Below are 26,976 nucleotides of genomic sequence, written 5' to 3'. Positions count from 1 at the left end.
TTAGATTATTAATTTTCAAGAGTTATTTCTTCTTAATTCCACCTGCATTTTTTAAAAAAATGTTGCTGTCTCATAGAAGCAATATCTTCTATTATCTCTCTTCGATATTAATCAAAACTTCCTTTTTAAAATGTATTTATTTTTTTAATTGAAGGATAATTGCTTTACAGAATTTTGTTGTTTTCTGTCAAACCTCAACATGAATCAGACATAGGTATACATATATGCCCCCCCAACCCAGAACCTCCCTCCCATCTCTCTCCCCATCTATATCTAGGTTGATACAGACCCCCTGTTTGAGTTGCCTGAGACATACAGCAAATTCCCATTAGGTATCTATTTTATATACGGTAATGTAAGTTTCCACGTTACTCTCTCCATACATCTTACCCTCTCCTCCCCTCTCCCTATGTCCATAAGTCTGTTTATGTTTGTTTCTCCATTGCTGCCCTGCAAATAAATTCTTTGGTACCATCTTTCTAGATTCTATATACATGTGTTAGTATTTGATACTTATCTTTTTCTTTCTGACTGACTTCACGCTGTATAATAGACTCTAGGTTCATCCACCTCATTAGAACTGACTCAAATGCATTTCTTTTTATGGCTGAGTAATTTTCCACTGTGTATCTGTACCACAACTTCTTTATCCATCCATCTGTCAGTGGACATCTAGGTTGCTTCCATATCCTAGCTATTGTAAATAGTGCTGCAATGAACATTGTGGTACATGTGTCTTTTTCAATTTTGGTTTCCTCAGGATATATGCCTAGGAGTGGGATTGCTGGGTCATATGGTGGTTTTATTCCTAGTTTTTAAAGAAATCTCTATACTATCTTCCATAATGGCTGTATCAATTTACGTTCCCACTAATAGTGCAAGAGGGCTCCCTCTTCTCCACAGAGGGAGGGCTCCCTCTCCAGCAGTTTTTGTTTGTAGACTTTCTGATGATGGCCATTCTTATTGGTGTGAGGTGATATCTCCTTGTAATTTTGATTTGCGTTTCTCTAATAATGAGCAATGTTGAGCATCTTTTCATGTATTTGTTAGCCATCCGTATGTCTTCTTTGGAGAAATGTCTGTTTAGGTCTTTTCCTCACTTTTTGATTGGGTTATTTGTTTTTCTGGTATTGAGTGGTAAAAGCTCAATATGTTGAGCTTATAAATTGATACAGCCTTCATGGAAGACAGTATGGATATTTCTTGAAAAGCTAGGAATAAAACCACCATATGAGCCAGCAGTCCCACTCCTAGGCATATATCCTGAGGAAACCAAAATTGAAAAAGACACATGTACCACAGTGTTCATTGCAGCACTATTTACAACATCTATAACATGGAAGCAACCTATATATTCACTGACAGATGAACAATAGATGTCCTAGATGTCCATTGACACTACATTTTGGAAATTAATCTTTTGTCAGTTGCTTCATTTGCTATTATTTTCTCCCGTTCTGAGGGTTGTCTTTTCACCTTGCTTATGGTTTGCTTTGCTGTGCAAAAGCTTTTAAGTTTAATCAGGTCCCGTTTGTATACTTTTGTTTTTATTTCCATTACTCTAGGAGGTGGGTCATAGAGGGTCTTGCTTTGATTTATGTCATCGAGTGTTCTGCCTATGTTTTCCTGTAAGGAGTATCATGTCATCTGCAAACAGTGAGTGTTTTGCTTCTTCTTTTCCAATTTGGATTCCTTTCACTTCTTTTTCTTCTCTGATTGCTATAGCTAGGACTTCCAAAACTACATTGAATAATAGTGTTGAAAGTGGACACCCTTGTCTTGTTCCTGATCTTAGGGGGAATGCTTTCTGTTTTTCACCATTGAGAATAATGTTTGCTGTGGGCTTATCATATATGGCCTTGACTATGTTGAGGTAAGTCCCTTCTATGCCCATTTTTTGAAGAGGTTTAATCATAAATGGGTGCTGAATTTTGTCAAAGGCTCTTTCTGCATCTATTGAGATGATCATATGGTTTTTATCTCTCAGTTTGCTAACATGTTGTATCACACTGATTGATTTGCATATATTGAAGAATCCTTGCATCCCTGGAATAAACTGAACTTGATCATGGTGTATGAGCTTTTAATATGTTGTTGAATTCTGTTTGCTAGAATTTTGTTGAGGATTTTTGCATCCATGTTCATCAGTGATATGGGCCTGTAGTTTTAACTAATTTAATTAATCAAAATTTCCTTAAAAATTTTTTTTTTCTTTTCTGTGGATAGTTTCTGTTTCTTCCAATTCACTTTTTCCTGTTGGTTTGTTTTGTTCTTTACCCTTATATTCCAGCTAATAGATATCAGTTGGCAGGCTATTAGATATATAAATCTGGAGTGAAGGAAATATGAACTTTGTCTACCTTATTTAGCTATTGTGACTATGAAATGATATAACAATATAATTTGTTTAGCACAAAGCCGGGAATATAATTAGAATTCAAATGTTAGATGTTACTTTTGTTTTACTATTTAGTGATTGTATGCAGCACATGGGTGAACATAATTTAATCATTCCTTTATTGTTATGAAGAACTAAAGTGTCTCTTGGTGAATGTGAGAAAGGAGCATGAAAAAGTTGGCTTAAAACTAAACATTCAGAAAACTAAGATCATGGCATCTAGTCCCATCTCTTGATGGCAAATAGATGGGGAAACAATGGAAACAGTGACAGACTTCATTTTCTTGGGCTCCAAAATCACTGCAGATGGTGACTGCAGCCATGAAATTAGAAGACACTTGCTCCTTGGAAGAAAAGCTATGACAAACCTAGATAGTGTATTAAAAAGCAGAGACATTACTTTGCCAACAAAGGTTCATCTAGTCAAAGCTATGGTTTTTCCAGTAGTCGTGTATGGATCTGAGAGTTGGACTATAAAGAAAGCTGAGTGCTAAAGAACTGATGCTTTTGAACTGTAGTGTTGGAGAAGACTCTTGAGAGTCCCTTGGGCAGCAAGGAGATCCAACCAGTCCATCCTAAAGGAGATCAGTCCTGGGTGTTCATTGGAAGGACTAATGCTGAAGCTGAAACTCCAATATTTTGGCCACCTGATGTGAAGAACTGACTCATTGGAAAATACCCTGATGCTGGGAAGGATTGAAGGTGGGAGGAGAAGGGGATGACAGAAAATGAGATGGTTGGATGGCATTGCTGACTCGATGGACATGAGTCTGAGCAAGCTCTGGGAGATGGTAAAGGGCAGGGAAGCCTGGCGTGCTTCAGTCCATGGGGTCGCAAAGAGGTGAACATGACTGAGTGACTGAACTGAACTTGCTGTTATAAGTACTGCACATTTTTCTCACTTTTTAGTGTTGTATAAACAGGAGTGAACACCTTCTTGAAAACAGCTTTGCTCATATATTTAAAACTTTTTTATGGGAAATTACAAAAGTAGAGAATGGGATATAAAGAATTCCTGTGTACCCATCACCTAATTTGAATAATTACCCATTTATGCTCAATCATTCAAACATATTCATGTTTAATGCAAAATTTTGTTTTATTGATAGGAATACAGTCATCCCTTGGTATCCATGGAGGATTGGTTCCAGGACCTCCATAGATACCAAAATCCGCAAAGGCTCAAGTATATAAAATGTATATAAAAAGTATATAAAATGACTTACTGTTTACATGTAACCTACACACATCTTCCTGTGTGTATACTTGAAGTTATCCCTAGATTACTCATAATACATAATACAATATAAAAGCTATATTAGTGCTCGCTTCGGCAGCACATATACTAAAATTGGAACGATACAGAGAAGATTAGCATGGCCCCTGCGCAAGGATGACACGCAAGTTCGTGAAGCGTTCCATATTTTTAAAAGAAAAAAGAAAGAAAAAAAAAAACAAAAAAGCTATATTAATAGTTGTAAATACAGTTGACCTGGGTTTGAACTGCAAGTGTCCACTTATATTCAGATTTTTTAAATAGTAAATACTTCAGTACTACATGATCCACAGTTGGTTGAATCTATAACTGGTGACCTTGAATATAGAAGACTCATGGATATGGAGGGCCAACTCTTTCTGTTTCCACTGTTCAGAGGGTTGGCACCCCAAACCCTAGTGTTGTTGAAGGGTCAACTGGGTCAACTGCTCTAAATAGTTTACAGCATATGGCAAATTCAAGTTTTCCTTTTCAAACTTTCTGGAATTTTGTTTTCCCTGAATATTTTTGATCTGAGATTGGTTGACTCCGAAGAATGTGAAACCTGCAGATATGTCCTACTGGTGGTATATAGACTCTATACCAGTGCTGTCCAATAGAAACATAATGTAAACCACAAATATTAATACAAGCCACATTTATAATTAAAAATGTTACTTAAATGTGATTTAAACTTTTCTACTAGTTCCATTTCACAAAGAGAAAAGAAATAGGTGAAGTCAATTTTAATGATACATTTTCTTTTTTTCAATATATCCAAAATATTATTTTAATAGATGCCCCATATGCAAATTATTAATGACATATTTCACTTTTTCTTTTTGGTATTAAGTCTTCAAAATCCAGTGTGTATTATACATTTACAGCACACTACAATGGGACTATGTACATAGTGGCTTTCATATGAGAAAATATAAATACACCCACTAAATATGATTATTCTGAAGCAAGTTTTAGACATTGTATCCATATATTCATAAGCACTTCAGTATGTATTACCACTAATAGTATTCACATTAAAAATTTTCCTTAGTATAAATTTCTAGAAATTAGATTGTTGGATTGCTCATTTAAAATCTTACAGCATATTACCCATAATTTTCCAGAAAGTTGACACCAATTTACACGCCATCAGGAGTGCTTGATAGGGCCCACATCACTTCATACAGTGTATTTTTATTCCTGACTAGGTTTCTGAAATCCAGAGAAAGGCAATCAGACTTTCATCCTGAAGAAAGGTCAAGTTCTAAGATGACTCAGAGGTTAGTTTTAGGCAGATAAGAACAAAGGACCAAAACCAGGGGCCTCTTGGAATATTGCTTTGTTTTTCTTTTCTTTTTAAGGAAAGAATAGGGCAAAGGAAAAAAGATAGTGGGGAGGTAGAAATAAAGCAGACAGACTCTGGGTAAAGATGTCTGATAGAAAACCAACATCTAATTGCATTCCTTCCTGACACTCCAGTAAAAGTACAATGAGGCTCTGCCTAGATACTTGGCAATCCTTGTTTATCATCTCATTTTTGAGCGTGGATGTTGGTGGATAGGATGAAAAGCTGATGTAAGTTCTAACTTCTTGACTCAAGTTTCACTATTGAGTGATCTAACTGGGGAACTCCAAATGTCAGCACATTTTGTCCTTTTTCCTGGGCTGTTTGGATTTCCCATAATGGAAAACTTTTCCAAAGTCCTGTCTGGAGGGAGAGTTACACAGAACCCGAGGGGTGGACTTGAGATCTAAACAGTGTGTGTGCTCTGTCTGATTCTCTAAATCCTGCTGTTCTGCGTATGATACCTCCAACTTCAGCTGTGACTTGTGCTGTCCAGTCCTCTGCCTGTGTTGGGGAGAGATAATCATTCTTTAGCAGAGTAGGAGAAGGGATTAGGGAGCTACATTCTTAAACAGCTTTAAACTGTTTTAACCTTTTAACCGTCTTTATTTTATACCCATGAACTCAGCTTCCAGCTGTACGTGATACCATGAACTCCTGAACTTTTTAAAGATGCTACTGTTTAAACAGGTTGATTCTCAATTTCCTCATTGAGTTAGGATTAGGCTTTCTTGGATAGCTAAGCCATTAACCCTGGTCCATCAGCTTTTCAGGTGCCAAAGCTGTTGCCATTTTCTCTTCTCCTCTTTCCCATAGTTGTGGATTTGTGCTGGTACAATGCAGAGTTAACTCTCTCTGATGCATTCACTGCTCAGTTAATGGCAACCCCATATTTCTAGTTGCTTAGGCTAAAAGTTTAGAATAATCCTAGACTCCTCCTCTCTCTCACCCCACATATTAATAAATACAACAGCAAATCTTGGGGCTCTGACTATTGCTCAGAGTCTCTAGCACTACCAGCCTGGTCCTTGCCACTAGCATCTTTTGTCTGTATGTTTCTAATAGACTACCAGTTGATTTTCCTGTTTCTGCCCTTGCCCCTTTCACTTTATTTTTATTGCTGCAGCTAGAGAGTAAACCCTCTAAACCAGAAGCCAGATGTCCCTCCTTTGTTTAAAACCATCTAACGACTCTATCTTGCACAGTCTGTTTCCTGTTAACTCTCTGAGCCCATTTCCCACATCGTCTAGTTGTTCGTTCTCCTCCAATCACTCTGGCCTCTTTCTGTGCCTTGAATGCGCTCCTACTTGCATATGCTATTTCCTTTGCTTAGTGTGCTCTTCTGCCAAATAATTTCAAATGGCTGACTCCTTCACTTCCTTCAAGTCTTTGTTCAAATGTCACCTTATCAGACAAGACTTGCCTGACTTGTGTGAAGTAGCAATCCCTGCACTCCCTATCCCCTTTACTGTGCCTCATTTTCCTCTGGATTAGTTGTAATCCCCTGCACAATATGTACTTAGTGTCTGTTTCCTCCAGTAATGTCAGTTCCATGAGAGCAGGGACTTTGTTTTTTTAATTGGTGTAGCCACAGCATCAAGAACAGGAACTGGTTCAAAACAACAAAATTCTGTAAAGCAATTATCCTTCAACTAAAAAAAAAAAAAGAACAGGATCTGGTTCAGAGGATACTCACAGTATTAGCTGAACAAGTAGATGACTATATTAAAAGAAACTGAGGTATAGAAAGCATCTAAGAAGCGTAGGCGAGGGTCACTCAGTATCTAATAGAAGAACCGGGATTCAAACCAGATTTGTGTGATATCAGTGCCTGAATTATTAATCTTTTTGTTTGATATTTGGGAAGAATTTTTAATGAGGTGTGAAAGTGCTAATGAAATAAGTAATGAAATGCTATAAAAGAAGTAGATGTAAAGTAGTAACTCCAGTATGCTCTTAACTATGTGAAAACATGTAGAGGAAAAGATCCAGAAGTAAAGATACCAAATATAAAGCAGTGGGTTTCTGAGTGATTTAAAGTATATTTTAAAACTCTCTTGTAGAAAATTGTGACGTATACAAAGAAGACAGAACTATAGCAAACCTCCATGTACCCATCATCCCAGGCTCAAGGACAATCAAACCATGGGCCAGTCCTGTTCCATCTGCATTCTCCCTTCCATATTATTTTGAATCAGTTCACAAATGTGATGGTCAGTTTTATGTGTCACCATGGCTAGGCTACAGTCCTGTGTTATTTATTAAAGTGACTACAACCATAATCAGTTGTTTTTAAGTATGGGAAATTATCCTAGATAATCTAGGTGAGGCTGTCCTGTGGGTTTCAGACTTGCCTCAATAGCCCCTACAATCATGTAAGTTACTAGCAAAAGCAATTTCTCATGAAATTGAAACTGTATGTATCAGTGTATCTCCTACTTGTTCTATTTCTTGGGTTAAATCCTAACTGCTATAATAGACATATCAGTTCATCTGAAATAGTTTAAAAAATTTTTAAATGGTAAAGATTTTTTTCTTTCAATTTTTATTGGAATATAGCTGTTTCACAGTGTTGTGTTAATTTCTGCTGTACACCAAAGTGAATCAGTTATGTGTATACATGTATTCCCTCTTTTTAAGATTTCCTTCCCATCTAGGTCACCACAGATTATTGAGTAGAGTTCCCGGTGCTAAGGAGGTTCTCATTGGTTATCTATTTTGTACATAGAACTGCCAACATCTGCTGGATCATCGAAAAAGCAAGAGAGTTCCAGAAAACCATCTATTTCTGCTTTATTGACTATGCCAAAGCCTTTGACTGTGTAAATCATAATAAACTGTGGAAAATTCTGAAAGAGATGGGAATACCAGACCACCTGACCTGCCTCTTGAGAAACCTGTATGCAGGTCAGGAAGCAACAGTTAGAACTGGACATGGAACAACAGACTGGTTCCAGATAGGAAAAGGGGTACATCAAGGCTGTATATTGTCACCTTGCTTATTTAACTTATATGCAGAGTACATCATGCGAAATGCTGTGCTGGATGAAGCACAAACTGGAATCAAGATTGCTGGGAGAAATATCAATAACCTCAGATATGCAGATGACACCACTCTTATGGCAGAAAGTGAAGAAGAATTAAAGAGCCTCTTGATGAAAGTGAAAGAGGAGAGTGAAAACGTTGGCTTAAAACTCAACATTCAGAAAACAAAGATTATGGCATCTGGTCCCATCACTTCATGGCAAATAGATGGGGAAATGGTGGAAACTGGCTGGCTTTATTTTTCTGGGCTCCAAAATCACTGCAGATGGTGACTGCAGCCATGAAATTAAAAGACGCTTACTCCTTGGAAGGAAACTTATGACCAACCTAGATAGCATATTAAAAAGCAGAGACAAAAAATAAAAAAAAGCAGAGACATTACTTTGTCAACAAAGGTCCATCTGGTAAAGGCTATGGTTTCTCCAGTGGTCATGTATGGATATGAAAGTTGGACTATAAAGAAAGCTGAGTGCCAAAGAATTGATGCTTTTGAACTGTGGTGCTGGAGAAGACTCTTGAGAGCCCCTTGGACTGCAAGGAGATCCAACCAGTCCATCCTAAAGGAGATCAGTCCTGGGTGTTCATTGGAAGGACTGATGTTGAAGCTGAAACTCAAATACTTTGGCCACCAGATGTGAAGACCTGACTCATTGGAAAAGATCGTGATGCTGGGAAAGATTGAGAGCAGGAGGAGAAGGGGACGGCAGAGGATAAGATGGTTGAATGGCATCACCGACTCGATGGACATGGGTTTTGGTGGACTCCGGGAGTTGGTGATGGACAGGGAGGCCTGGCGTGCTGCAATTCACGGGGTTGCAAAGAGTCGGACACGACTGAGCGACTGAACTGAACTGAATGTATATATGTCAATCCCAATCTCCCAATTCCTCCAACTCCTCTTCCCACTTGATAACCATAAATTTGTTCTCTACATCTGTGACTCTTTCTGCTTTGCAAATAAGTTTATCTGTATCATTTTTCTATATTTCACATGTAAGTGATATTATTTTCTTTTTCTGACTTACTTCACTTTGTATGACAATCTCTGTGTGCATACTAAGTTGTTTCAGTCATGTCTGACTCTGTGCGACCCTATGGACTGTAGCTTGCCAAGCTCCTCTGTGGAGCTTGGAGATTGTCCAGGCAAGATTGTCCAGGAGTGGGTTGCCATGTCCTCTTCCAAGGGATCTTCCTGACCTAAGGATTGAATCCGAGTCTCCTGTCTCCTACATTGGCAGGCAGGTTGTTTATCACTAGCGCCACCTGGGAAGCCCTTGACAATCTCTAGGTCCTTCCATATCTCTGCAAATGGCACTATTTCATTCCTTTTTATGGCTGAGTATTATTCTGTTCTATATGTTTACTGCATCTTTATCCATTTGTCTCTGTCAATGGACATTTAGGTTGCTTTCATGTCCTTGCTATTGTAAATCGTGCTGCAATGAACACTGGAGTACATGGGTCTTTTTGAATTATGGTTTTCCCTGGGTATAGCCCAGGAGTGTGATTGCTGGGTCTTATTTTTAATTTTTTAAGGAACCGCCATACTCTTTTCCATAGTGACTTTATCAATTTACATTCCCAACGGAGCAAGAGGGTTCCCTTTTCTTCACACCCTCTCCAGCATTTATTGTTTGTAGATTTTTTTTGATGATGGCCATTCTGACTGGTGTGAGGTGATACTTCTTGCAGTTTCTTTTTTCATTGTAGTTTTGATTTGCATTTTGGTAATAATTAGTGATGCTGAGTATCTTTTCATGTGTTTGTTGGCCATCTGTATATCTTCTTTGATGAAATGTCTATTTAAGTCTCTCACCCATTTTTAAATATTGAGCTGTTTGAGCTGTTTGTATATAAATCTCTTGTCAGTTGTTTCATTGGTAAATATTTTCTCCAGTTCTGAGGGTCGTCTTTTCATTTGTTTATGATTTCCTTTGCCATGCAAAAGATTTTAAGTGTGATTCGGTCCCATTTGTTTATTTTTATTTTCATAGGTGGTAGGTAAACAGTAAGGATTATTTTTGAAGAAGAAATCCACAATACCATTGTCTCACCTAAACAAAAATTAACAGAAATTCCTTGATATTGCCAAATGTTTTAATTTCCAATTGTCTCATTATTTTATAAAATTAAAAATATTTTTGAACTCTTAATTTTTTTTTCAGCACCTATAATTAGGGAGGAAAAAAGCGCATAACCAGGAAGAGTTTTCTCCATAGCTCCAGTAGGGGGCATTAGTGTCTCATATGTTTCAAGAGGAAAATTTTCTCTTCCAACCTTAGTCTTGCAGCCCAGTGAGTGATTTAGCACCTGATAGACTTTTGGAAAATATTAGTGCGAGCGTGCTCAGTCATATCTGACTCTTTGTGACCCAGTGGACTGTAGCCTGTCAGGCTCCTCTATCTATGGGATTCTCCAGGCAAGAATACTGGAGTAAGTTGCCATTTTCTTCTTCAGGGAATTTTCCCGACCCAGGGATAAAACCGATGTCTCCTGAGTCTCCTGCATTTCCTGCATTGGCAGGTAGATTCTTTTACCACTGAGTCACCTGGAAAGCCCTTGGTAAATGTATGATAAGTGAATAAATAAATGGGTGAAGGAAATACTTTTTTATACTTTTATCCATTGGCTATACTCTGTGCCAGGTACTAGCTGAGTGTTACATTTTCTCTTTTTAAAATTTTTAACAGGAGGCAGATATTATCTCCATTTTATACATGAGAAAATCTAATGGTCAAAGAGATTGAAAGACTTAATGAACATCATAGAGATAGCAAATCCTGAGTTAGCCCAGATCTATAATTTTATTTTTAAATGTCATGTAGGACGTACAGAAAGTGTATGAATGGTTGAAAAAGGGAATACCTGTAACTGCTACCCATTTGTAGAACCTCACTGTCAGACATGGACCAACAGACTGCTTCCAAATTAGGAAAGGAGTACGTCAAGGCTGTATATTGTCACCCTGCTTATTTAACTTATGTGCAGAGTACATCATGAGAAACGCTGGGCTGGAAGAAGCACAAGCTGGAATTAAGATTGCCAGGAGAAATAGCAATAACCTCAGATATTCAGATGACACCACCCTTATGGCAGAAAGTGAAGAGGAACTAAAAAGCCTCTTGATGAAAGTGAAAGAGGAGAGTGAAAAAGTTGGCTTAAAGCTCAACATTCAGAAAACCAAGATCATGGCATCTGGTCCCATCATTTCATGGCAAATAGATGGGGAAACAATGGAAACAGTGAAAGACTTTAATTTTTTGGGCTCCCAAATCACTGCAGATGGTGATTGCAGCCATGAAATTAAAAGACACTTGCTCCTTGGAAGAGAAGCTGTGACCAACCTAGATAGCATATTAAGAAGCAGAGACATTACTTTGCCAACAAAGGTTCATCTAGTCAAAGCTATGGTTTTTCCAGTGGTCATGTATGAATGTGAGAGTTGGACTATAAAGAAAGCTGAGTGCTGAAAAATTGATGTTTTTGAACTGTGTTGTTGGAGAAGACTCTTGAGAGTCCCTTGGACTGCAAGGAGATCCAACCAGTCCATCCTAAAGGAGATCAGTCCTGGGTGTTCATTGGAAGGACTGATGCTGAAGCTGAAACTCCAGTATTTTGGCCACGGGATGCGAAGAACTGACTCATTTGAAAAGACCCTGATGCTGAGCAAGATTGAAGGCAGGAGGAGAAGGGGACAACAGAGGCTGAGATGGCTGGATGGCATCACTGACTCGATGGACATGAGTTTGAACAGACGCTGAGAGTCGGTGATGGACAGGGAAGCCTGGCATGCTGCAGTCCATGGGGTTGCAAAGAGTCAGACACGACTGAGTGACTGAACTGAACTGAACTGTCACTCCATAAGTCCTGTTTTTATGGACTGTCTGCTTGTGTGCCCCCAACAGTCATATGTTGAAACCATAACCCCCAATGTGGTGGTGTTGGGTATGGGACCTTTGGGAGGTGATTAGGGTTAGATGAGGTTATGAGGGGGGTTCACTAATCGTGATGAGATGATTATAAAAGGAGAGAGCTCACTCTCCCTTTCTGTATAAGCACAGAGGAAAGGTCAGTGAGAGGGTAGCCATCTACAAAGCAGAGAACTCTCACCAGGCACTGAACTGACCAGCACCTTAATCTCGGACTTCTTAGCTTCCAGAAGAGTGAGAAAATAAACTTCTGTTGTTTAAGCCACCCAGTCTGTGGTAGTTTATTGTGGTAGCCCTAGCAGACTGAAACATCTGTTTATCTCTCCCCATACAAAAGGTACCAATTTTACTTTCTTTGTTTAGTTTTACCTGTTTTTGAGCTTTATATTAATGGAATTATTCTATCTACCTACCTAATGACTTGTTTTTTAACCTCAACATTATGTTTGTAAGATCCATCCATATTGAGTATATATTTGTGGTTCTTTTGTTTTAATGCTGTATGGTATTTTCTAGTACCAACATGTTACTATTTATTCTTCCATTTTATGAGATGGGAGTCTTGGTTGCTGGTAAGAACATTCCTAGGCATGTATCCTGATATACATTAGAACACATATCTCAAAGATATATACCTTGGCCTGGAATTTTCCGACCATCTGGTATGCATGTCTTCAGCATTATTAGATAATAGCACAGGTTCCCAGAGTGGTTGCACTGACTTACATTCCCACCAGCAGTGAATGAGAATTCCATTTTTCTATACTTTCATTAACACTTGGTTTGTCAGACTTTTAAATTTGCCAGAATAATGGGTATATTGTGCTATCTTGTAGTTTTAATTTGCATTGCCCTGACCTGTTTAATGAAATTGAGCACCTTTTTATATTTATTGGACATTTAGATTTCTTCTTTTGTAAAATGTCTTTTCAAACCTTTTGCCCACTGAGAAAAACTAGGTCATCTGCTTTCTTCTCACTGATTTGTGGTTCTTCATACAATTAATCAGCTATATACTTTGCAGATACCTCTTCCCATTCTATGGCTTGTATTTTCATTCTTAATGCTGTTTTTTGACGAGTAGAAGTTCTTAATCTAATGTGATCCATCATATCCAGTATTCTTTTATGGTTAATGCTTTTTGTATAGTGTTTAAGAAACCCTTTCCTTATTCAAGATCTTACATTTTCCACCCTACATTCTATTCTAAAGCTTTTGTAGGTTTATCTTTCACACTTACTACCTGGGGGTGATGTTTTTCAAATCCTTATTTGTTTATTTGGCTGCATCAGGTCTTACTTTTGGCACACAGGATCTTCTTTGTGTCATGCAGGATCTTTTGTTGAGGCTCACAGACTCACTAGTTGTGGCGTGTCAACTTACTTGCTCTGCAGCATGTGGCATCTCAGCTCCCCAACCAGGGATTGAACCCATGTTCCCTGCATTGCAAGGCAGAGTCTTACCCCCTGGACCACGAGGAAAGTCCCTGGGAATGATTTTTGAAAATGTGAGAGGAAGGGTTGAATTTCCTTTATTTCTCCATGTGGAAATCCAGTTGTCCCACATTTTTCACTATTGCTCTGATGAGACACGTCTGTCATAAATCACGCAGCTATATATGAATAGGTATGTTGAACTACAAAATTCTAAAGTCAGATGCCCAACTGTCATGATATTGACTTTGTGAGGGGAAATATGATGGACATAATGTGATTTCCTTGCCGTCAAAGTGTGGAGTCCTAACCACTGGGCATCCAGGGAATTCCCCAATTTTTTTTTTTTTAATTTACTTGTTTTTTTCCAAATGTATTTTAGACTTAACCAGACTCTCAACTCACAGTCTCTATCTCCAGAAATACTTACTAGCTGGTGATGCTGGTGTGTTATTTTACCTTTGAGCCCATGTTTTTCTTGCATGGTTATTATAAGGAGTAGGCATAATTTGTGACACCTAATCGTAGTTAGTGATTTATCATCAGTACATATTTCACATGTAAGCACTTGCCCTGTTTGTAGCTTAGGGGCTTGGAGTTCTGTAGTTGTGTTAAGTTTTTATGGCGGTGTAACAAGTAGCCACACGCTCAGTACCCTGTAACAGCACCCATTTCTGACCTCGCAGTTCTGGAGGTCAGAAGTCTGGGTGGGTTCTCTGCTTAGAGACTCACAAATCTGAAATGATTGGAGGCTCTGGGGAGATCTGCCTCCAAGTTCACTTAGGTTGGTGGCTGAACTCAACTCCTTGCAGTTGTAGGACTGAAGTCCTTCTTCCATGCTGGCTGTCAGCCCCCTTAGTTCCTAGGGGCTGCCCTAAGGCCCTTTCCACCTAGCCTTCTCCATCTTCAAGTTAGCAACAGTCAAATCCTCCTAATGCTTTGAATATGACTTTCTTTCCTGGAGAAAATGAAAATGGAAGTGAAAGCTGCTCACTTATGTCCAACTCTTTGTGACCCCATGGACTATACAGTCCATGGAATTCTCCAGGGGATCTTCCCAACCCAGGGATCGAACCCAGATCTCCCACATTGCAGGAGGATTCTTTACCATCAGAGTCACCAGGAAAGCCCAGGAATACTGGAGGGGGTAGCCTATCCCTTCTCCAGTGGATCTTTCCAACCCAGGAATCGAAGTGGGGTCTCCTGCATTGCAGGCAGATTCTTTACTAACTAAACTATCAGGGAAGCCTGGAGAAAACACTCTGCCTTTAAAGAAGTCATGGAAATTGTGAATTGAGATTAGATTAGAATTTTGTAGTCCAGTTACATGATTAGCAACAATATGAAAATTTATGTAGTTTTAAAAAAGTAGTCCAAGAGATAGATCATGATGTGTGTATGTACACGTGCATGAGTGTGTGCAAGGAATACTTTGTGAAAGAAGTAGAGCTGGGATTGAACCTTGAGAAATATGGTGGTTTGGATGAGTGGGAGGATGACTCAGTCTAGGTAGGGAAAACTGAACAGTGGTGCACTTTGGGATGGGAGCAGACATTCTGGTTTGGAACCAAGAGGTGAGTGGCAGGTTGTAGCCTCACAGAAGCTTTGCAATGTCAGATAAGGTAAGGAAATGTTGGACTCAGTTATCTCAAGGAACCAAAGGTTTATTAAAGTGAAATACTTTGAACTTTCTGGAATAAAGGTGATATTGATGCATGACTTTCTTAATATACTAGGAAAGTTTGCTCAAGAAACTTCTTTTAGTTGTTTAGCTTCTTTTCATAGATGCCACCTTGGGTCCTTAGGAGAAAGAGTACCATATGCACAGTAACACACACACAGCAAGTCACAATAAAATAAGTCTCCTTTATTCTGTACTCAGTGAACAAGCTATAATCTGAGAGAATGTTGATTTTTACTTTGTAGCCATTGGACTTGCTAGAGTTCCCTCCCACTTTGTAGTTAAATATCCCTGCAGCTTCCTTTCCCCCCCTCAAAGTCAGGAACTATGGCTACTGTGCAAAGGCCTACCATCTAGGAAAGTGATTGGTAAGCAAATCAGAGAAGAGGATGTCCTGTGACAGCATCAGGTGGACCTGTGGGAATGGTGGGTGAAATATACTCAGGGTGCTAATGATGGAAAGACAACCCTAAGCAAAAGCCTAGCAAAGGCAAAATGATCTGGAGCCTGATAGCCTTGCTAGGAATAAACATTTCACAAGGGCACACAGCAAGGGGAAGGGGAGGCAACAAGGATGATACACACACAGGTGGAGATCTAATGACCAGAGCCCTGAGAGGGAATCCTACTTCAGGAATGGCCTGTAGTGTTCTGGTAAATATTCTGTGTGGCTCTGCCCTTCAGGTTCTGCTTGCATGACAGAAGCTTGGCTGTGGCCACTGTCCTTGAGGGTGGAGGAGGATTTTCCCTCAGATACAATATTCTACCAAGCTGAGGGAGCACAATGTTATTAACGGTTGTTAAGGAAATTCTTAGTTAAGGACCAATGAGAGGAAGCCATAAAATGAGATATTTGATTAGACCAGATGCCTACTAGACACCTGCCAGTTTCCAATCCTACTGGGAGGACTTATGGCATTTTTGAAGGAGGGAAAATGCAAACTGAGCCCTGAGGTCAACTCTTCCACATTCATCTGTCATCTTCTCAACTTACTCTTCCTGTGGGACACTTGGAATAAGGAGGCTGACCTTGATGGCCTGTCTCTCCCTGTTCCCCAATAGGTCAGCTAGTGGGTGGCGGGGTCTCTGGCAGAGGAATGTGCACAGAGCAGCTGAGGGACTTCCCAAGAGGTGTTTTGACGTAAATCAGTATCTGAGAGGCACAGGACCTAGGCACTGGACTTTAGCTGTGTTTCCTGAAGATGGACATTTTGCTTGCATTGTCTGGTGCCCCCCAAGCTGGTTACGGGCAGCTCTCAGGCTCTAGGAACCACTCTGTGAGGCTCACTCAGAGTCCACCATGTTGTCCAAGGCGTGCTGGGAGCGCCTCTGACTCCTGGACGACACACACAAGTACACGAGATACGTCAGACACAGCAAGGCCACTGCTGCAAAGGAGGCGAGGGTGCCCACGAAGGCAGGTGGCTCGATGGGCAGGTGGATGAGGGGGCTTTCGGCTGGGATCTGGTTGGTCAGGCTGAGCATGTAGCCGAGAGACCAGGCTATGCTGCTGTTCCCCACCTGAGGAGTAGAGGAGACGGCTCAGTTCTCAGGACTGAGCTTGAGGCACAGATTATATCCCCAGGACACACCATGGTCACCCTCCTGAGACACCCCCAGGAACTGTGGCCTAAGGAGGTCAAAGGACTTGCCTAAGTTCAGAAACTGCAGAGACTGGGCTAGAACCCTGGTCATCATGACCACAAAGGCTCGAGTGTCCGACCTCCCACACTGCAGAGAAGTAATCCTCACAGCCTTGTCACAGCCAGTGTGAAGAGGGCACAGTTAACAACAGTGGAAGTTTTTCTGTCACTGGGTACAGAAGTGTCTCTAGCTAAAAAAGAGGTGATGCATGTTTTACCGAACCCAGGACCAGTTTCTAAGGAAAGAAGGTCAGTCTAAGTGGGAAGCAGACGGTGTCAGTTTCATCTGGTGGTTCCATCAGTTTTTGTTGGCATGTTTTTAGGCCATTTTGGTAGATGTATGAATGTTTCACGTTTGTAACCTTCCGTCCTCTCTCTCTCACTGTGCTGTCTTCTCTTGCTGTGGAGCACAGACTAGAAGCTGCACAGCCTCAGTGGTTGTGGCGCATGGACTTAGCTGCTCCCTGGCCTGGGGAATCTTCCCAGACCAGGGACTGAGCCCGTGTCCTCTGCAGTGGCAGGTGGGTTCTCATCTACTGAGCCACCAGGGAAACCCCCCAAATATTTTGGATATAAATCTTTGTTTGGGGTTTGGCAAATCTCCTGAAGTCTTTTTTACATCCTCACATTTGAATACTGATTTGACTGATATTAAATTCTTTATAAATAAAAGAAAGGAACTTGAAACCTAGAATTATGTATCCCCCCCGCCCCCGAATTGGTATTTAATGGAAAATCATAATGTGCTTTCCTGGTAATTAGATTAGTTAGAAACAAAGCTTGGAGCGGACATGCCACCAGCAGTCCTTATCTGTCTCCAGACAGCCTTCTTTTTTACGGCCGACTCAATTTTATCCATGTAAAACAGTCACAAGCCTAATACTGGATATTGCTTGCTGTAATCTAATTACTGCTGAAGCTCATATTGAACAGACTGACTCCAGACATACTTCAGGCTTTACATCTGCTATTCCTGAAATGAGAAAACCCTCCAAGAACCCAGGGAACAGAGTGCTGGATCAATATAACAGCAAGGCTGAGTCCTGGAAGCAAAGTACAGAGGCACCTCACCAGTCAGCTGTCATTCCAGCGTCAGACCATTCTGGACACTTGAAAGTGAATACGGTGACCTCAGACTCATTCCAAGATCAAATTCTTATTTAATGCTGCTTACTTAATCCCTGTGCTCTAAAGAATAGATCTCCTTCTGACATCTGTGTAAAATGGAGATCAGTTAGTTACTATCCTCTTAACAAAATTGTTGTATCTGAAGCTTCTTGTCAGGATTAAAAGTCTCAGTTCCTTAACATATTTATGGATTCACTCAACAATATTTACTAAGAGCCTCCTATGTTCTCAGTCTTGTGTGAGTGCTTAGGAATATGAGGATGATAAAGCAAGCCCTGCCCCGACAGAGCTTAGAGTCCACAGTTCTTGGCTTCCTTAGCTCACATAGAAGGTTTCTGATGACCACTTCCTCTAAATTCTCCATTATCTCTTCTCATAAGCTCACCAGGGCTCATAAGCTCACTGGCTCCCATTCAGCAAGTTTAAATCCCCAATTCCCACTTATCTCCTACATTTCTTTCACACACATACAAACAAACATCTATTTTGAGAGGAAGAAGAGGAAAACAATTTGTGCTTTGACTTACTTCCTTTTTAAAATGTATTTGGGGCCAGCTCTCCTCGGTGAATTTGTATCCACTTACAAGCAAATGGTAGATATAGTGGGCCGAGAAGCAGTAGGAGCGTGCATACTGCTCATCAAACCGGGGCAGCAGCAGTAGGAGCTGAAGACAAGTTCAAAACAGGGAGGAGGCAGGTTTTAAAATGCGCATTTCAGAACAGCTTAGGTCAGCAGTCATATTTTAAAGAATCTTATCACCCAGAGAATTTAATCATTAAAATTACTATAAAATAACACAATAACAAAATATCCATATTTTATGTTCATTTGTTTCATTAGATTCCACATATACATGATAAAATACAATATCTGTCTTCCTCCGTCTGACTTATTTCACTAAGCATAATACCCTCCAGGTCCACTCATGTTGCTGCAAATGGCACAATTTCATTCTTAATGGCTGAGTGATATTCCATTGTATATATACACCACATCTCCTATATTAAAAAAAAAATCCCTTTACAACATAACCGAGTGGTAAACCACCCGCCTGCCAATGCAGGAGACGTAACAGATGCAGGTTCAATCCCTGGGTTGGGAAGATCCCCTGGAGAAGGAAATGGCAACCCACTTTAGTATTCTTGCCTGGAGAATTCCATGGACAGAGGAGCCTGGTGGGCTACAGTTCATAGCGTCACAAAGAGTTGGACTGAAGCGACTTAAAATGCATACAATATCATGGAAGAGCAATCTTAAGTTTATAGAGTGCTTGTTACATGCCAGACACTGTTATAAACATTGTGCCCATGAATAGAACATTTAATCTACAACATAGCTATGAGGTGGGGCTCCTTATTACCCCCATCTTACAGATGTGGTGAAGGAGAACAGGATAAAAGTCAAATTCAGAACATACATACACACACACACAGGCGCAAATGAAATCTACCCTGCTCTACTGTTTTGTACCAATATGGATCCTTTTTCTTTAAATACTGACCTGAGTCCAATTCTTTGAGCAGAAATTCCAGGTGCTCAAGTTGAAGGTGTGCAGAGAAAAGCTACCCGAAAGGTTGAAAGCATTGGCTGTGTAGTAGAATCCTGCAAAAGCCTGTAAGGAAGTTGTACAGAATGCAATATAATGGAGGTTTCAGGGCAGGGAATAAGAAAGTGGGAAACACCTCAGCAGAGGAAAAACAGGAAGGTGAGAAATAATCAGTAGGGGGAAAAGGGGAATCTCTGTTGTTTTGCTCTTACCACAAATGACCCTTTAACTCTTGGCTGATACACCCCATCAAAGGAACAAGCTTCGTGATCACGGCAAGCGCTGAAGTTAAATAGGAAAGCCACCTTTTCCCTACACAGTGATGGGTCCCCAGTTCCTTCAAAAGTGATGATGTTGTTGGGATTATATCTTTCAGAAGGCCTCAGGTCCTCTGTACACAGGCTGCCAAACACCTGTGCCTCAGTGAAGGTGGTGATGTAATTCTGAGGGTAACAAGGGTTGGTGAACGTGGTTTCAGTGGTATAATCCTATAGGTATAAGAGTAAGGTGTTAGAAATCACTCTTGTGGAGGTCCAAATACTTTCCTTTTGCAAGTCCTCACTGTTGTTCCCCTCCAATGCCAAGAGAGAAATGGAAAAAAGGCCATTATACGTCCAGTGGAAGGGAAGTCCCAGGTTGTCTAGATAACTCTACTTGGGGTGGGGGCTTTGTCACCCCGCACCAGGCACAATACCAGGCTCTGCTCCAGTACTTAGCGCAGCTCCATGAAGCAGGTTTATGAGCTCCATTGTGATGAGAAAGCAAGATATGTTTAGGTTAATTGACCATTTTGAAGAGCATGTTATCTATCCATCTAAAAATAACAATTAAAAAGGTACAAATAAATGTATTATGAAAATTAAGGCTCATTCCCACCCACTTTATCCACCCAGGTTCCCTCCCTGGAAGTAACCACTATTGCCAGTTATAGTGTATTCTAACAGAGATTCTGTGTATACTTCTTCTATGCATGTGCAATTACATTTTCTTTTCCCCTCTTTCTCTTTCTTTAAATTTTAAATCATAAATGGTAGTGCTCTATACACACTGTTCTGTCCCGTGCATCTCTTACTTAAGAATATATCTTTGAGATTTTCCTTTCATTGTCCATGTAAGAGTGAAGTGAAGTCAGGTCACTCAGTCGTGTCCAACTCTTTGCGACCCTGTGGACTGTAGCCCACCAGGCTCCTCCGTCCATGGGATTCTCCAGGCAAGAATACTGGAGTGGATTGCCATTTTCTTCTCCAGGGGATCTTCCCGATCCAGGGATCGAACCCAGGTCTCCCGCATTGCAAGCAGACGCTTTAACGTCTGAGCCACCAGGGAAGCCCCTGGTGTAAGAGTGACCTCTTCTTTTTACACTAGCTTCTTTCATGCTAGCTACAGAGAACTCCACTGTACAAATAAACCGTACTTTATTTAGGGAATCCCATCTAGAGGAAAATTGAGCTGGTTTCCAATCACGTGCCATTACAAAACAATGATGTAATAAATACCCTGTTACATAGAAATCTTTGATCTGTTTGTAATTTATTTGGTATTAAGATTGTGGTAGGGATTTGATTTTACTTTCTCCAGATTATTATCCAGTCTTCTATCTGTGGTGAAAAATGTTCCCTTTATTTAATGCTAAATTCCAAAATGTGTTTGGTTCAATTTATGGGCTCTCTTTCCCAAGAAATTGGATTTGAACTCTGTGTAATTTCAAAGCTACTGAAGTGTATTTTATCCTCTACAGTAAAATCTTGGCCCAGAAAACACTTAGCTCAGCTCTCTCATTTTACTGCTGAGGAACCTGAGGTACACATCAAAATAATGTAATCATTTAATGAAAGGCTGTCATAGGACTCTATGCAGAATCCTACAGAAGTCCAACACTCATCCGATATAACATATGAGTGTCCTACAGAAAGATCTTAATACGACTGTGGAGGCAGCAAATGGGCCCCTTCTGCTTCAGTGGCGTGAAAAAGTCTATGGTGTTCAAAAGCTGTTACATCTCATTTGTAACATAGCACATCACAGTCACCCTTTGGCTGAAATAATCATTGAAAGAAAAAAAAGTCAAATAAACAACTAATCATTTAGTTTCCCCCTCCAAATCTGACTTAAACTTTTTAAATAATTAAAATAAATCATTTCTGGCCTGGCTTGGAGAAGAAGCAAAATAATATAAATTATTTTTTGGCTAGAAGAAGCTTGGTAAAGATTAATTCATTTCTCTTTTTGGATCATGAATTATTTGTTATAGCATTGCTGAAATATAACTTGCCAATGTGCCAAGTTACTTAGTCCCTCACCATTTAATAAATCTTCCCTGAATTTAGTCTTTGCAAGGCATTAGCATGAAAGGGCCATGTACTCTCCTTTGTAACTACATGACCAACATAGCTTTTCTTTTTAAATAATGTATTTGGAATACTGCCTGTGCTTGTGCTCAGTCGTGTTCGACCCTTTGCAACCCCCATGGACCGTAGCTGGCCTGGCTTCTCCACCCATGGGATTTTCCAGGTGAGAATACTGGAGTGGGTTGTCATTTCCTCCTCCAGGGGATCTTCCCAACCCAGAGATCTAACCTGTGTCTCTTATGTCTCTGGCATTGGCAGGCGGGTTCTTTACCACTAGCACCACTTGGCAAGCCCATATATATACCATATGAAGCCAAATTTGTAAATACACATATTCTTGCATTTAAAAAAAAACTGGAAGAAAATGCAATAATATGTTGATGATGGGTAATTCCAAGTTTTATTGTTTATTATTTATATTCTTTATGTCTGTATTTTCTGTTTTTTTTCCCTCACTGACTATGTGTTACTTTAAAACCAGAAGAAAAAAATCTTACTTAACAAGGGAGAGAAAGTGAATGCATGTCCCTAATGTCTAACGTGCTATCAGAGTGAGACTTGAGCCTTAGGGTCGCTGGAGACCCCTTATTAAGAAAATAATTTGCAAAGTATATATTGGTAGCTCAGATGGTAAAGAATCTGCCTGCAATGCATGAGACCTGAGTTTGATCTCTGGATCAGAAAGACCCCCTGGAGTAGGAAATGGCAACCCACTCCAATATTCTTGCCTGGAGAATTCCATGGACAGAAGAGCCTGGCAGGCTACAGTCCATGGGGTTGCAAAGAGCTGGACACGACTGATTATCACTTTCACTTTTTCATATATCTAGGTGTCACTCTCACCACACTCTGTAGCCCTTTATATTTCAGTCCAGGAACTGAGACCTGGACTGGAGGCAATTACTCAGGCAACGTTCATGATGCAATAAGCTTTGGGAACCTTTAAGTTGGGGCTTGGCAACACATCTTTGGAACATGAAAGTACTGGCTAGGCAGGTCGGGACATGCATTTGTGGGTGATCCTCATCACACCTGGATCCTTCCCCACACATGAGTCAGAAGGCTTAGAGGGCAAAGCCACTCTCTCAGGCATCCACATGTTATCAGGCAAGTTGGAGATGCCCCCTGTCCCTGTGAGTTGACTATATACAGTGAGAGGCAGGGGTGTCCCACCTCTGTCCCCAGACCTGGGCTCACACCTTGAGACCTGCATTCTCAAGTTTGAATGAGACCTCACCCAGGTGGTGTATTCACTTCTCTACTGTAGACTGTTTGGTACATAGACAGTCATTCTTTAATAAATGTTGTAGGAGTGTGTGCACAAATATACATACACACCCCGTCATGGCCAGCCAAATTTAATAGGTTAGCTTCTCAAACCTACATTCACCCTGGGAAAAGGGTGATTTCTCCTGCCTCCCTTCTCCCATCTGAAGTTCAGAGGAGCCCTGCCCTCCCTGCCCCACCCTGCACCGCTTCTAGGGCCAGAGCTGAAGGAAGGGGCCTTAAGTATTGCTAGAAATAAAAAGGGAGAGAAAAGAGGAGCCCAGTTAGAGAGGGTTGACTAAGCTCCTTGCGGGGTTTGGTTTGGCCAAGTTGGGGTTGTATTTGGGAGTCTGGCCTGGGCACCGAGTCTCCTGAGCCGTGGACAAGTAGCTCAGGGCTGCCGGCAGGGCCCCCGCTCTGTCTTCCCAGGAGTGCCCAGCCTCTCCCCAAAATACATGTGGCATACATGTGTGCTGGGGCTCCAGCCTTTCCTGTGAGGCTGGAAGAGCAGTTTTGGGAAGAGAGCCAGACCTGGAGGGTGAATTCTCACAATCCACTCTGCATGAATACTCAGTAAATGCAGGGATTTGAAGATGTGAGTTCTACTGATGACTCTTTGTAAACCAACCCAATTTTTCTACAGCTAGTGGCTGGGAAACACTGCGTCCTTCCTCATGACCAGAGTAAGCTGCAGTGGTGGGGGTTAACCTACTGATGCTGTGTCCACTACATTCAGAGGCTGACTCAGCCCCTGTGCCCTGCCCCGGCTCCCCTCAGAAGTTAGGATCTGTGGCCTCCGGTTGGCCTCATGCCCCTCCAGGTGATCAAGGTTCCTTCCCTTCATTCTCCTTTCATCTTCACCTTCCCTTTTCAGCCATGGCCGAGATGGACGTCCCCTGAGCGCTGGAGTTTGGGGCCCAGGGTCACATGCATGGTGTGAGTGCTCTCGCTGCCACCAACAGTACTCATGTCAACTTTATGTTAGTGGCAGCCTAACTGATGTCTGAGGTGGCCATCATATTCAGCTACCATATAAATTACTGGCCAGTGTGATGGAATTCGGCTGCTCTAAGATCCCACCATATAAAGCGCATTAAATCTGCCTAATACAGGCTCATCTAAAAGAAGCCTGAGCCTGGGGAGGTCTTCTGCCCTCTCTGTTGTCAGCAAGGATTTCTCCTGTGACCAGGTATATTATTTTGTCTGCACTCAGGGGAGTCTCTGCAATGTCCAGCTTCTTTAGCTACTAGTTTAAAGCAGTTTATATCCATAAAGGGATCCCAAGTCCTGAATCATTTATAAAACCTCTGCAGCTCTGGAATTTCCCTGGACTTCTGACTCAAATATACTGGAAGTGGTCAATGTATCAGAGAGAGAGAGAGAGGAAGAGAACGCTCGGACCCCTACAAGTTAACAAGAAGATGCTGCTGTTTCCATCCACCTTCTAATTGGAGTGGAAAGGACAGACCCCAGAAGGCAAGGCATCTTCTCCCCAAGGGAACACCTGTTGCCCCCTGCCTCAGGTACCTGAACGAGGGTTGCCAGAAACCTCTTCTCAGCCTCGTTTCGGCCATAGCACTGGAAGCTGTGTGTGTAGAGCGTGTATTCATAGCCATACAAGGTCACCTTCATGATGTCGCTGGTGTTCAGCCCCACCTTCTCTTCTGCCGCGAAGGATATCTGGGTGGAGGCACCACCCAAATCCAGGGCACCTGTGGTCTCCTTTCCAGTTGGATGCACCCACATATGCCACAGGCTCTTCTACACAGTTGGAAAAAGAAGCAAGAAAAAAGACCAAAGGTGCCATCTCTGACTGGCCAGGGTTCATCACCCAGGATCCATCTCTTATTGCTAAGAAGTATGACATAGGGTGCATTCAGGGCCAAATCTCTCCCTAGTTTCACGGGTGGTGAACTCAAATGCTTTCAGGGACTGGACAGGCAACATAAATGAGTGAGTAGATTAGGTGTACACAACAGGGAATGGTGAGAGGACTGTGGCCATCTGGGGAATGTATGAGTTATATACTCTGTTCCAGTTGGTTGTTGGCATGCAGGAATGTGAGTCTACTCTGACCAGCTCTTCCAACTTTTGGGGAGTGAGGGAGTCCAGAAGAAGCTAGAATTGTGGATTTCTATGTGAATTTTCCAAAATATTAACTAAATTAATTAACTAAAAATATATTCAAGGGGGAAGAAAACAGGTCTTAGGCTGGACATGGTAGGGGTATCCTCAGTTTACACCCTCTGTGACCTGGTGACAATCTTTCAGAGGCAGCTTTCCTCTGCACCAAAGGAGCAGGGAGTGTGGAGACTGGAGTGTGAGGAGGCCTGAGGACACAGAGTGAGTGAGAAGAAGGCGGCCTGAGGGCTCTGTAAATTCCTGACAGCTACAGGACTTCTTGGAAGGGTCCTTCTCTAGTTGGATTTCAAAAGACTCATGGCCCACTGCAAGATTTAGATCCTCCCACCCCCCTTCAAATTTCTTGTTAGTTGGTAAAATGATATCCTCCCCACCCCCACCACATGCATTTGTCTTATTTAGGATCCGAGGCTTTTTCCCAGCTATACATGTCTTGTCCTGGCTGTTTTATCGCTGGTGTTTCCCTAATGCATTACATGATAGAAATGATGCAGGACAGATGGCCCCGTCAGCATGCACCTCTGCTTAAGCTCCCAATCCCAGGGGACAGAATAAACAGCAAGATTAAAAACCATGCATTTGTTTTCACACACCTCCAGGAAATTTCCCATTAAATAGTTGGCTGTAATCCATCCATATATCCCTTCCTCTTGCCCAGAAATGATTTGAGCATCCCTAAAATCAAAGGGCTGAGACTCGAAGTAGTTTTCAATGCTCTCAAGGACTTCATTAGCTGCTGTTTCGTTTTGCAACCTATTCAAGGCACAGAACACAAAAGGCTGAGTGCCCAGACAACAATCTTAAAATAACCTCCCCACTCCCTCAGGCAGGGACCATTTTCCAGATGTAGGTAAGACACAGGAACCCCCTCTGCAAATTGAAGCCTTCCAGGCAACCATGAAGGCAGGCTGCACTTGTTACCTGTCAAACTGCCAAGCAGGGAAATAGATACCAGTAAAAATATCACTTGTTCTCTCCTCCCTTACCTGTTCCTATTCTGCTATCTAGCAACCAGCTAAAGAGCCTCCTACTCAATCACTATTGCTTGTCTCAGATCAGCAGAGAAAAGGAGATTAGGGAAGGCACAGGAGTAGCATAAGTATTCGCTTGGGGCACTATACAAAGAAACCCTCATCAGGCCAGAAGGAAGGGGAGCTTAGGAGGGAGGGGGAAAGGAAGAGGGGTTTTTCGCTGTCCCTGCTTTGCTCTTTGAGAGGGCTTTGGCATGAGGGGATATGATGGCCATCACGGTTGTCACTGAATTGAAATCCTTTAGTGTGCTGACCCATGGAGGAGTGGTGACATAGCATTCATATCACCCATGACATAGTATACTTGTATCATTCATCTGTGCCATTTGATGGAAGAAAGCTCACTTGGGACATTCTTTTCCCTTTCATCAGTGGGTTAAGAAAGTCGGGGGGGTGGCTCACTCTTGGCTGAAGAAGAAGAAAGAGCAATGCTACAAGCTGAAGTCCATTCCCGTTCAGTAGCAGTTTATCACTGCTTGGAAAATAATGAATGATTTTCCTAGTTTTATTAGTTCCCATCCCAGAGACTCAAATTATTGTTTTTTCTATATGTGACTTTTCTGGCAATTAAAATATCAACTAGTTCCTCAGAAGAAATGGATCACCATCAGAGGTTGTGAAAGAGTTCACAAAGAAGCTTCAGTATTTAATCTATTCAAATGTAACATTCACCTTCTCACTAAGTTGCAAACTTTCTATTCCATGTTTTTTTGCATGGCTATAAATTACAGAGCCTTTGAAGGATTTCTCACTGAGAGGACTGGGAGAAAAAAGCAACCAAG

General features: G+C 41.3%; 1 protein-coding gene, 1 long non-coding RNA gene and 1 other non-coding gene across 4 annotated transcripts in view; 1 reads left to right on the top strand and 2 right to left on the bottom strand.

Moving 5' to 3' along the window:
- Positions 1 to 740: 740 nt before the first annotated feature.
- On the bottom strand, positions 741 to 9,700 carry LOC122682735. The gene is made up of 4 exons (XR_006337504.1): positions 9,660 to 9,700; positions 7,781 to 7,783; positions 2,248 to 2,253; positions 741 to 892 (listed from the first exon to the last, which is right to left on the bottom strand). It is a non-coding gene; the product is annotated as an uncharacterized LOC122682735 (long non-coding RNA).
- LOC122683407 lies at positions 3,720 to 3,826 on the top strand. Its single transcript, XR_006337744.1, has one exon. It is a non-coding gene; the product is annotated as a U6 spliceosomal RNA (small nuclear RNA).
- Positions 9,701 to 15,254: 5,554 nt separating the features above from the next.
- Positions 15,255 to 26,976, bottom strand: part of ENTPD3 (ectonucleoside triphosphate diphosphohydrolase 3) — a 33,848-nt gene continuing 22,126 nt past the window's right edge. For both annotated transcript variants that reach the window (XM_043886668.1, XM_043886669.1), the window contains exons 6-11: positions 25,757 to 25,916; positions 24,549 to 24,782; positions 19,620 to 19,895; positions 19,363 to 19,473; positions 18,388 to 18,525; positions 15,255 to 16,610 (exon numbers count right to left, since the gene is read on the bottom strand). In XM_043886668.1, the coding sequence (XP_043742603.1) occupies positions 16,374 to 16,610; positions 18,388 to 18,525; positions 19,363 to 19,473; positions 19,620 to 19,895; positions 24,549 to 24,782; positions 25,757 to 25,916 (1,156 nt within the window). In that variant the 3' untranslated portion in view covers positions 15,255 to 16,373. The remainder of the gene's footprint in view (positions 16,611 to 18,387; positions 18,526 to 19,362; positions 19,474 to 19,619; positions 19,896 to 24,548; positions 24,783 to 25,756; positions 25,917 to 26,976) is intronic.

Source organism: Cervus elaphus, chromosome 24 (genome assembly GCF_910594005.1).
Source record: "Cervus elaphus chromosome 24, mCerEla1.1, whole genome shotgun sequence".
In the NCBI taxonomy this organism is placed as follows: Eukaryota; Metazoa; Chordata; class Mammalia; order Artiodactyla; family Cervidae; genus Cervus; species Cervus elaphus.
Note: the sequence above shows the minus strand (reverse complement) of the source record. Positions and strands in the feature narration are given on the sequence as shown.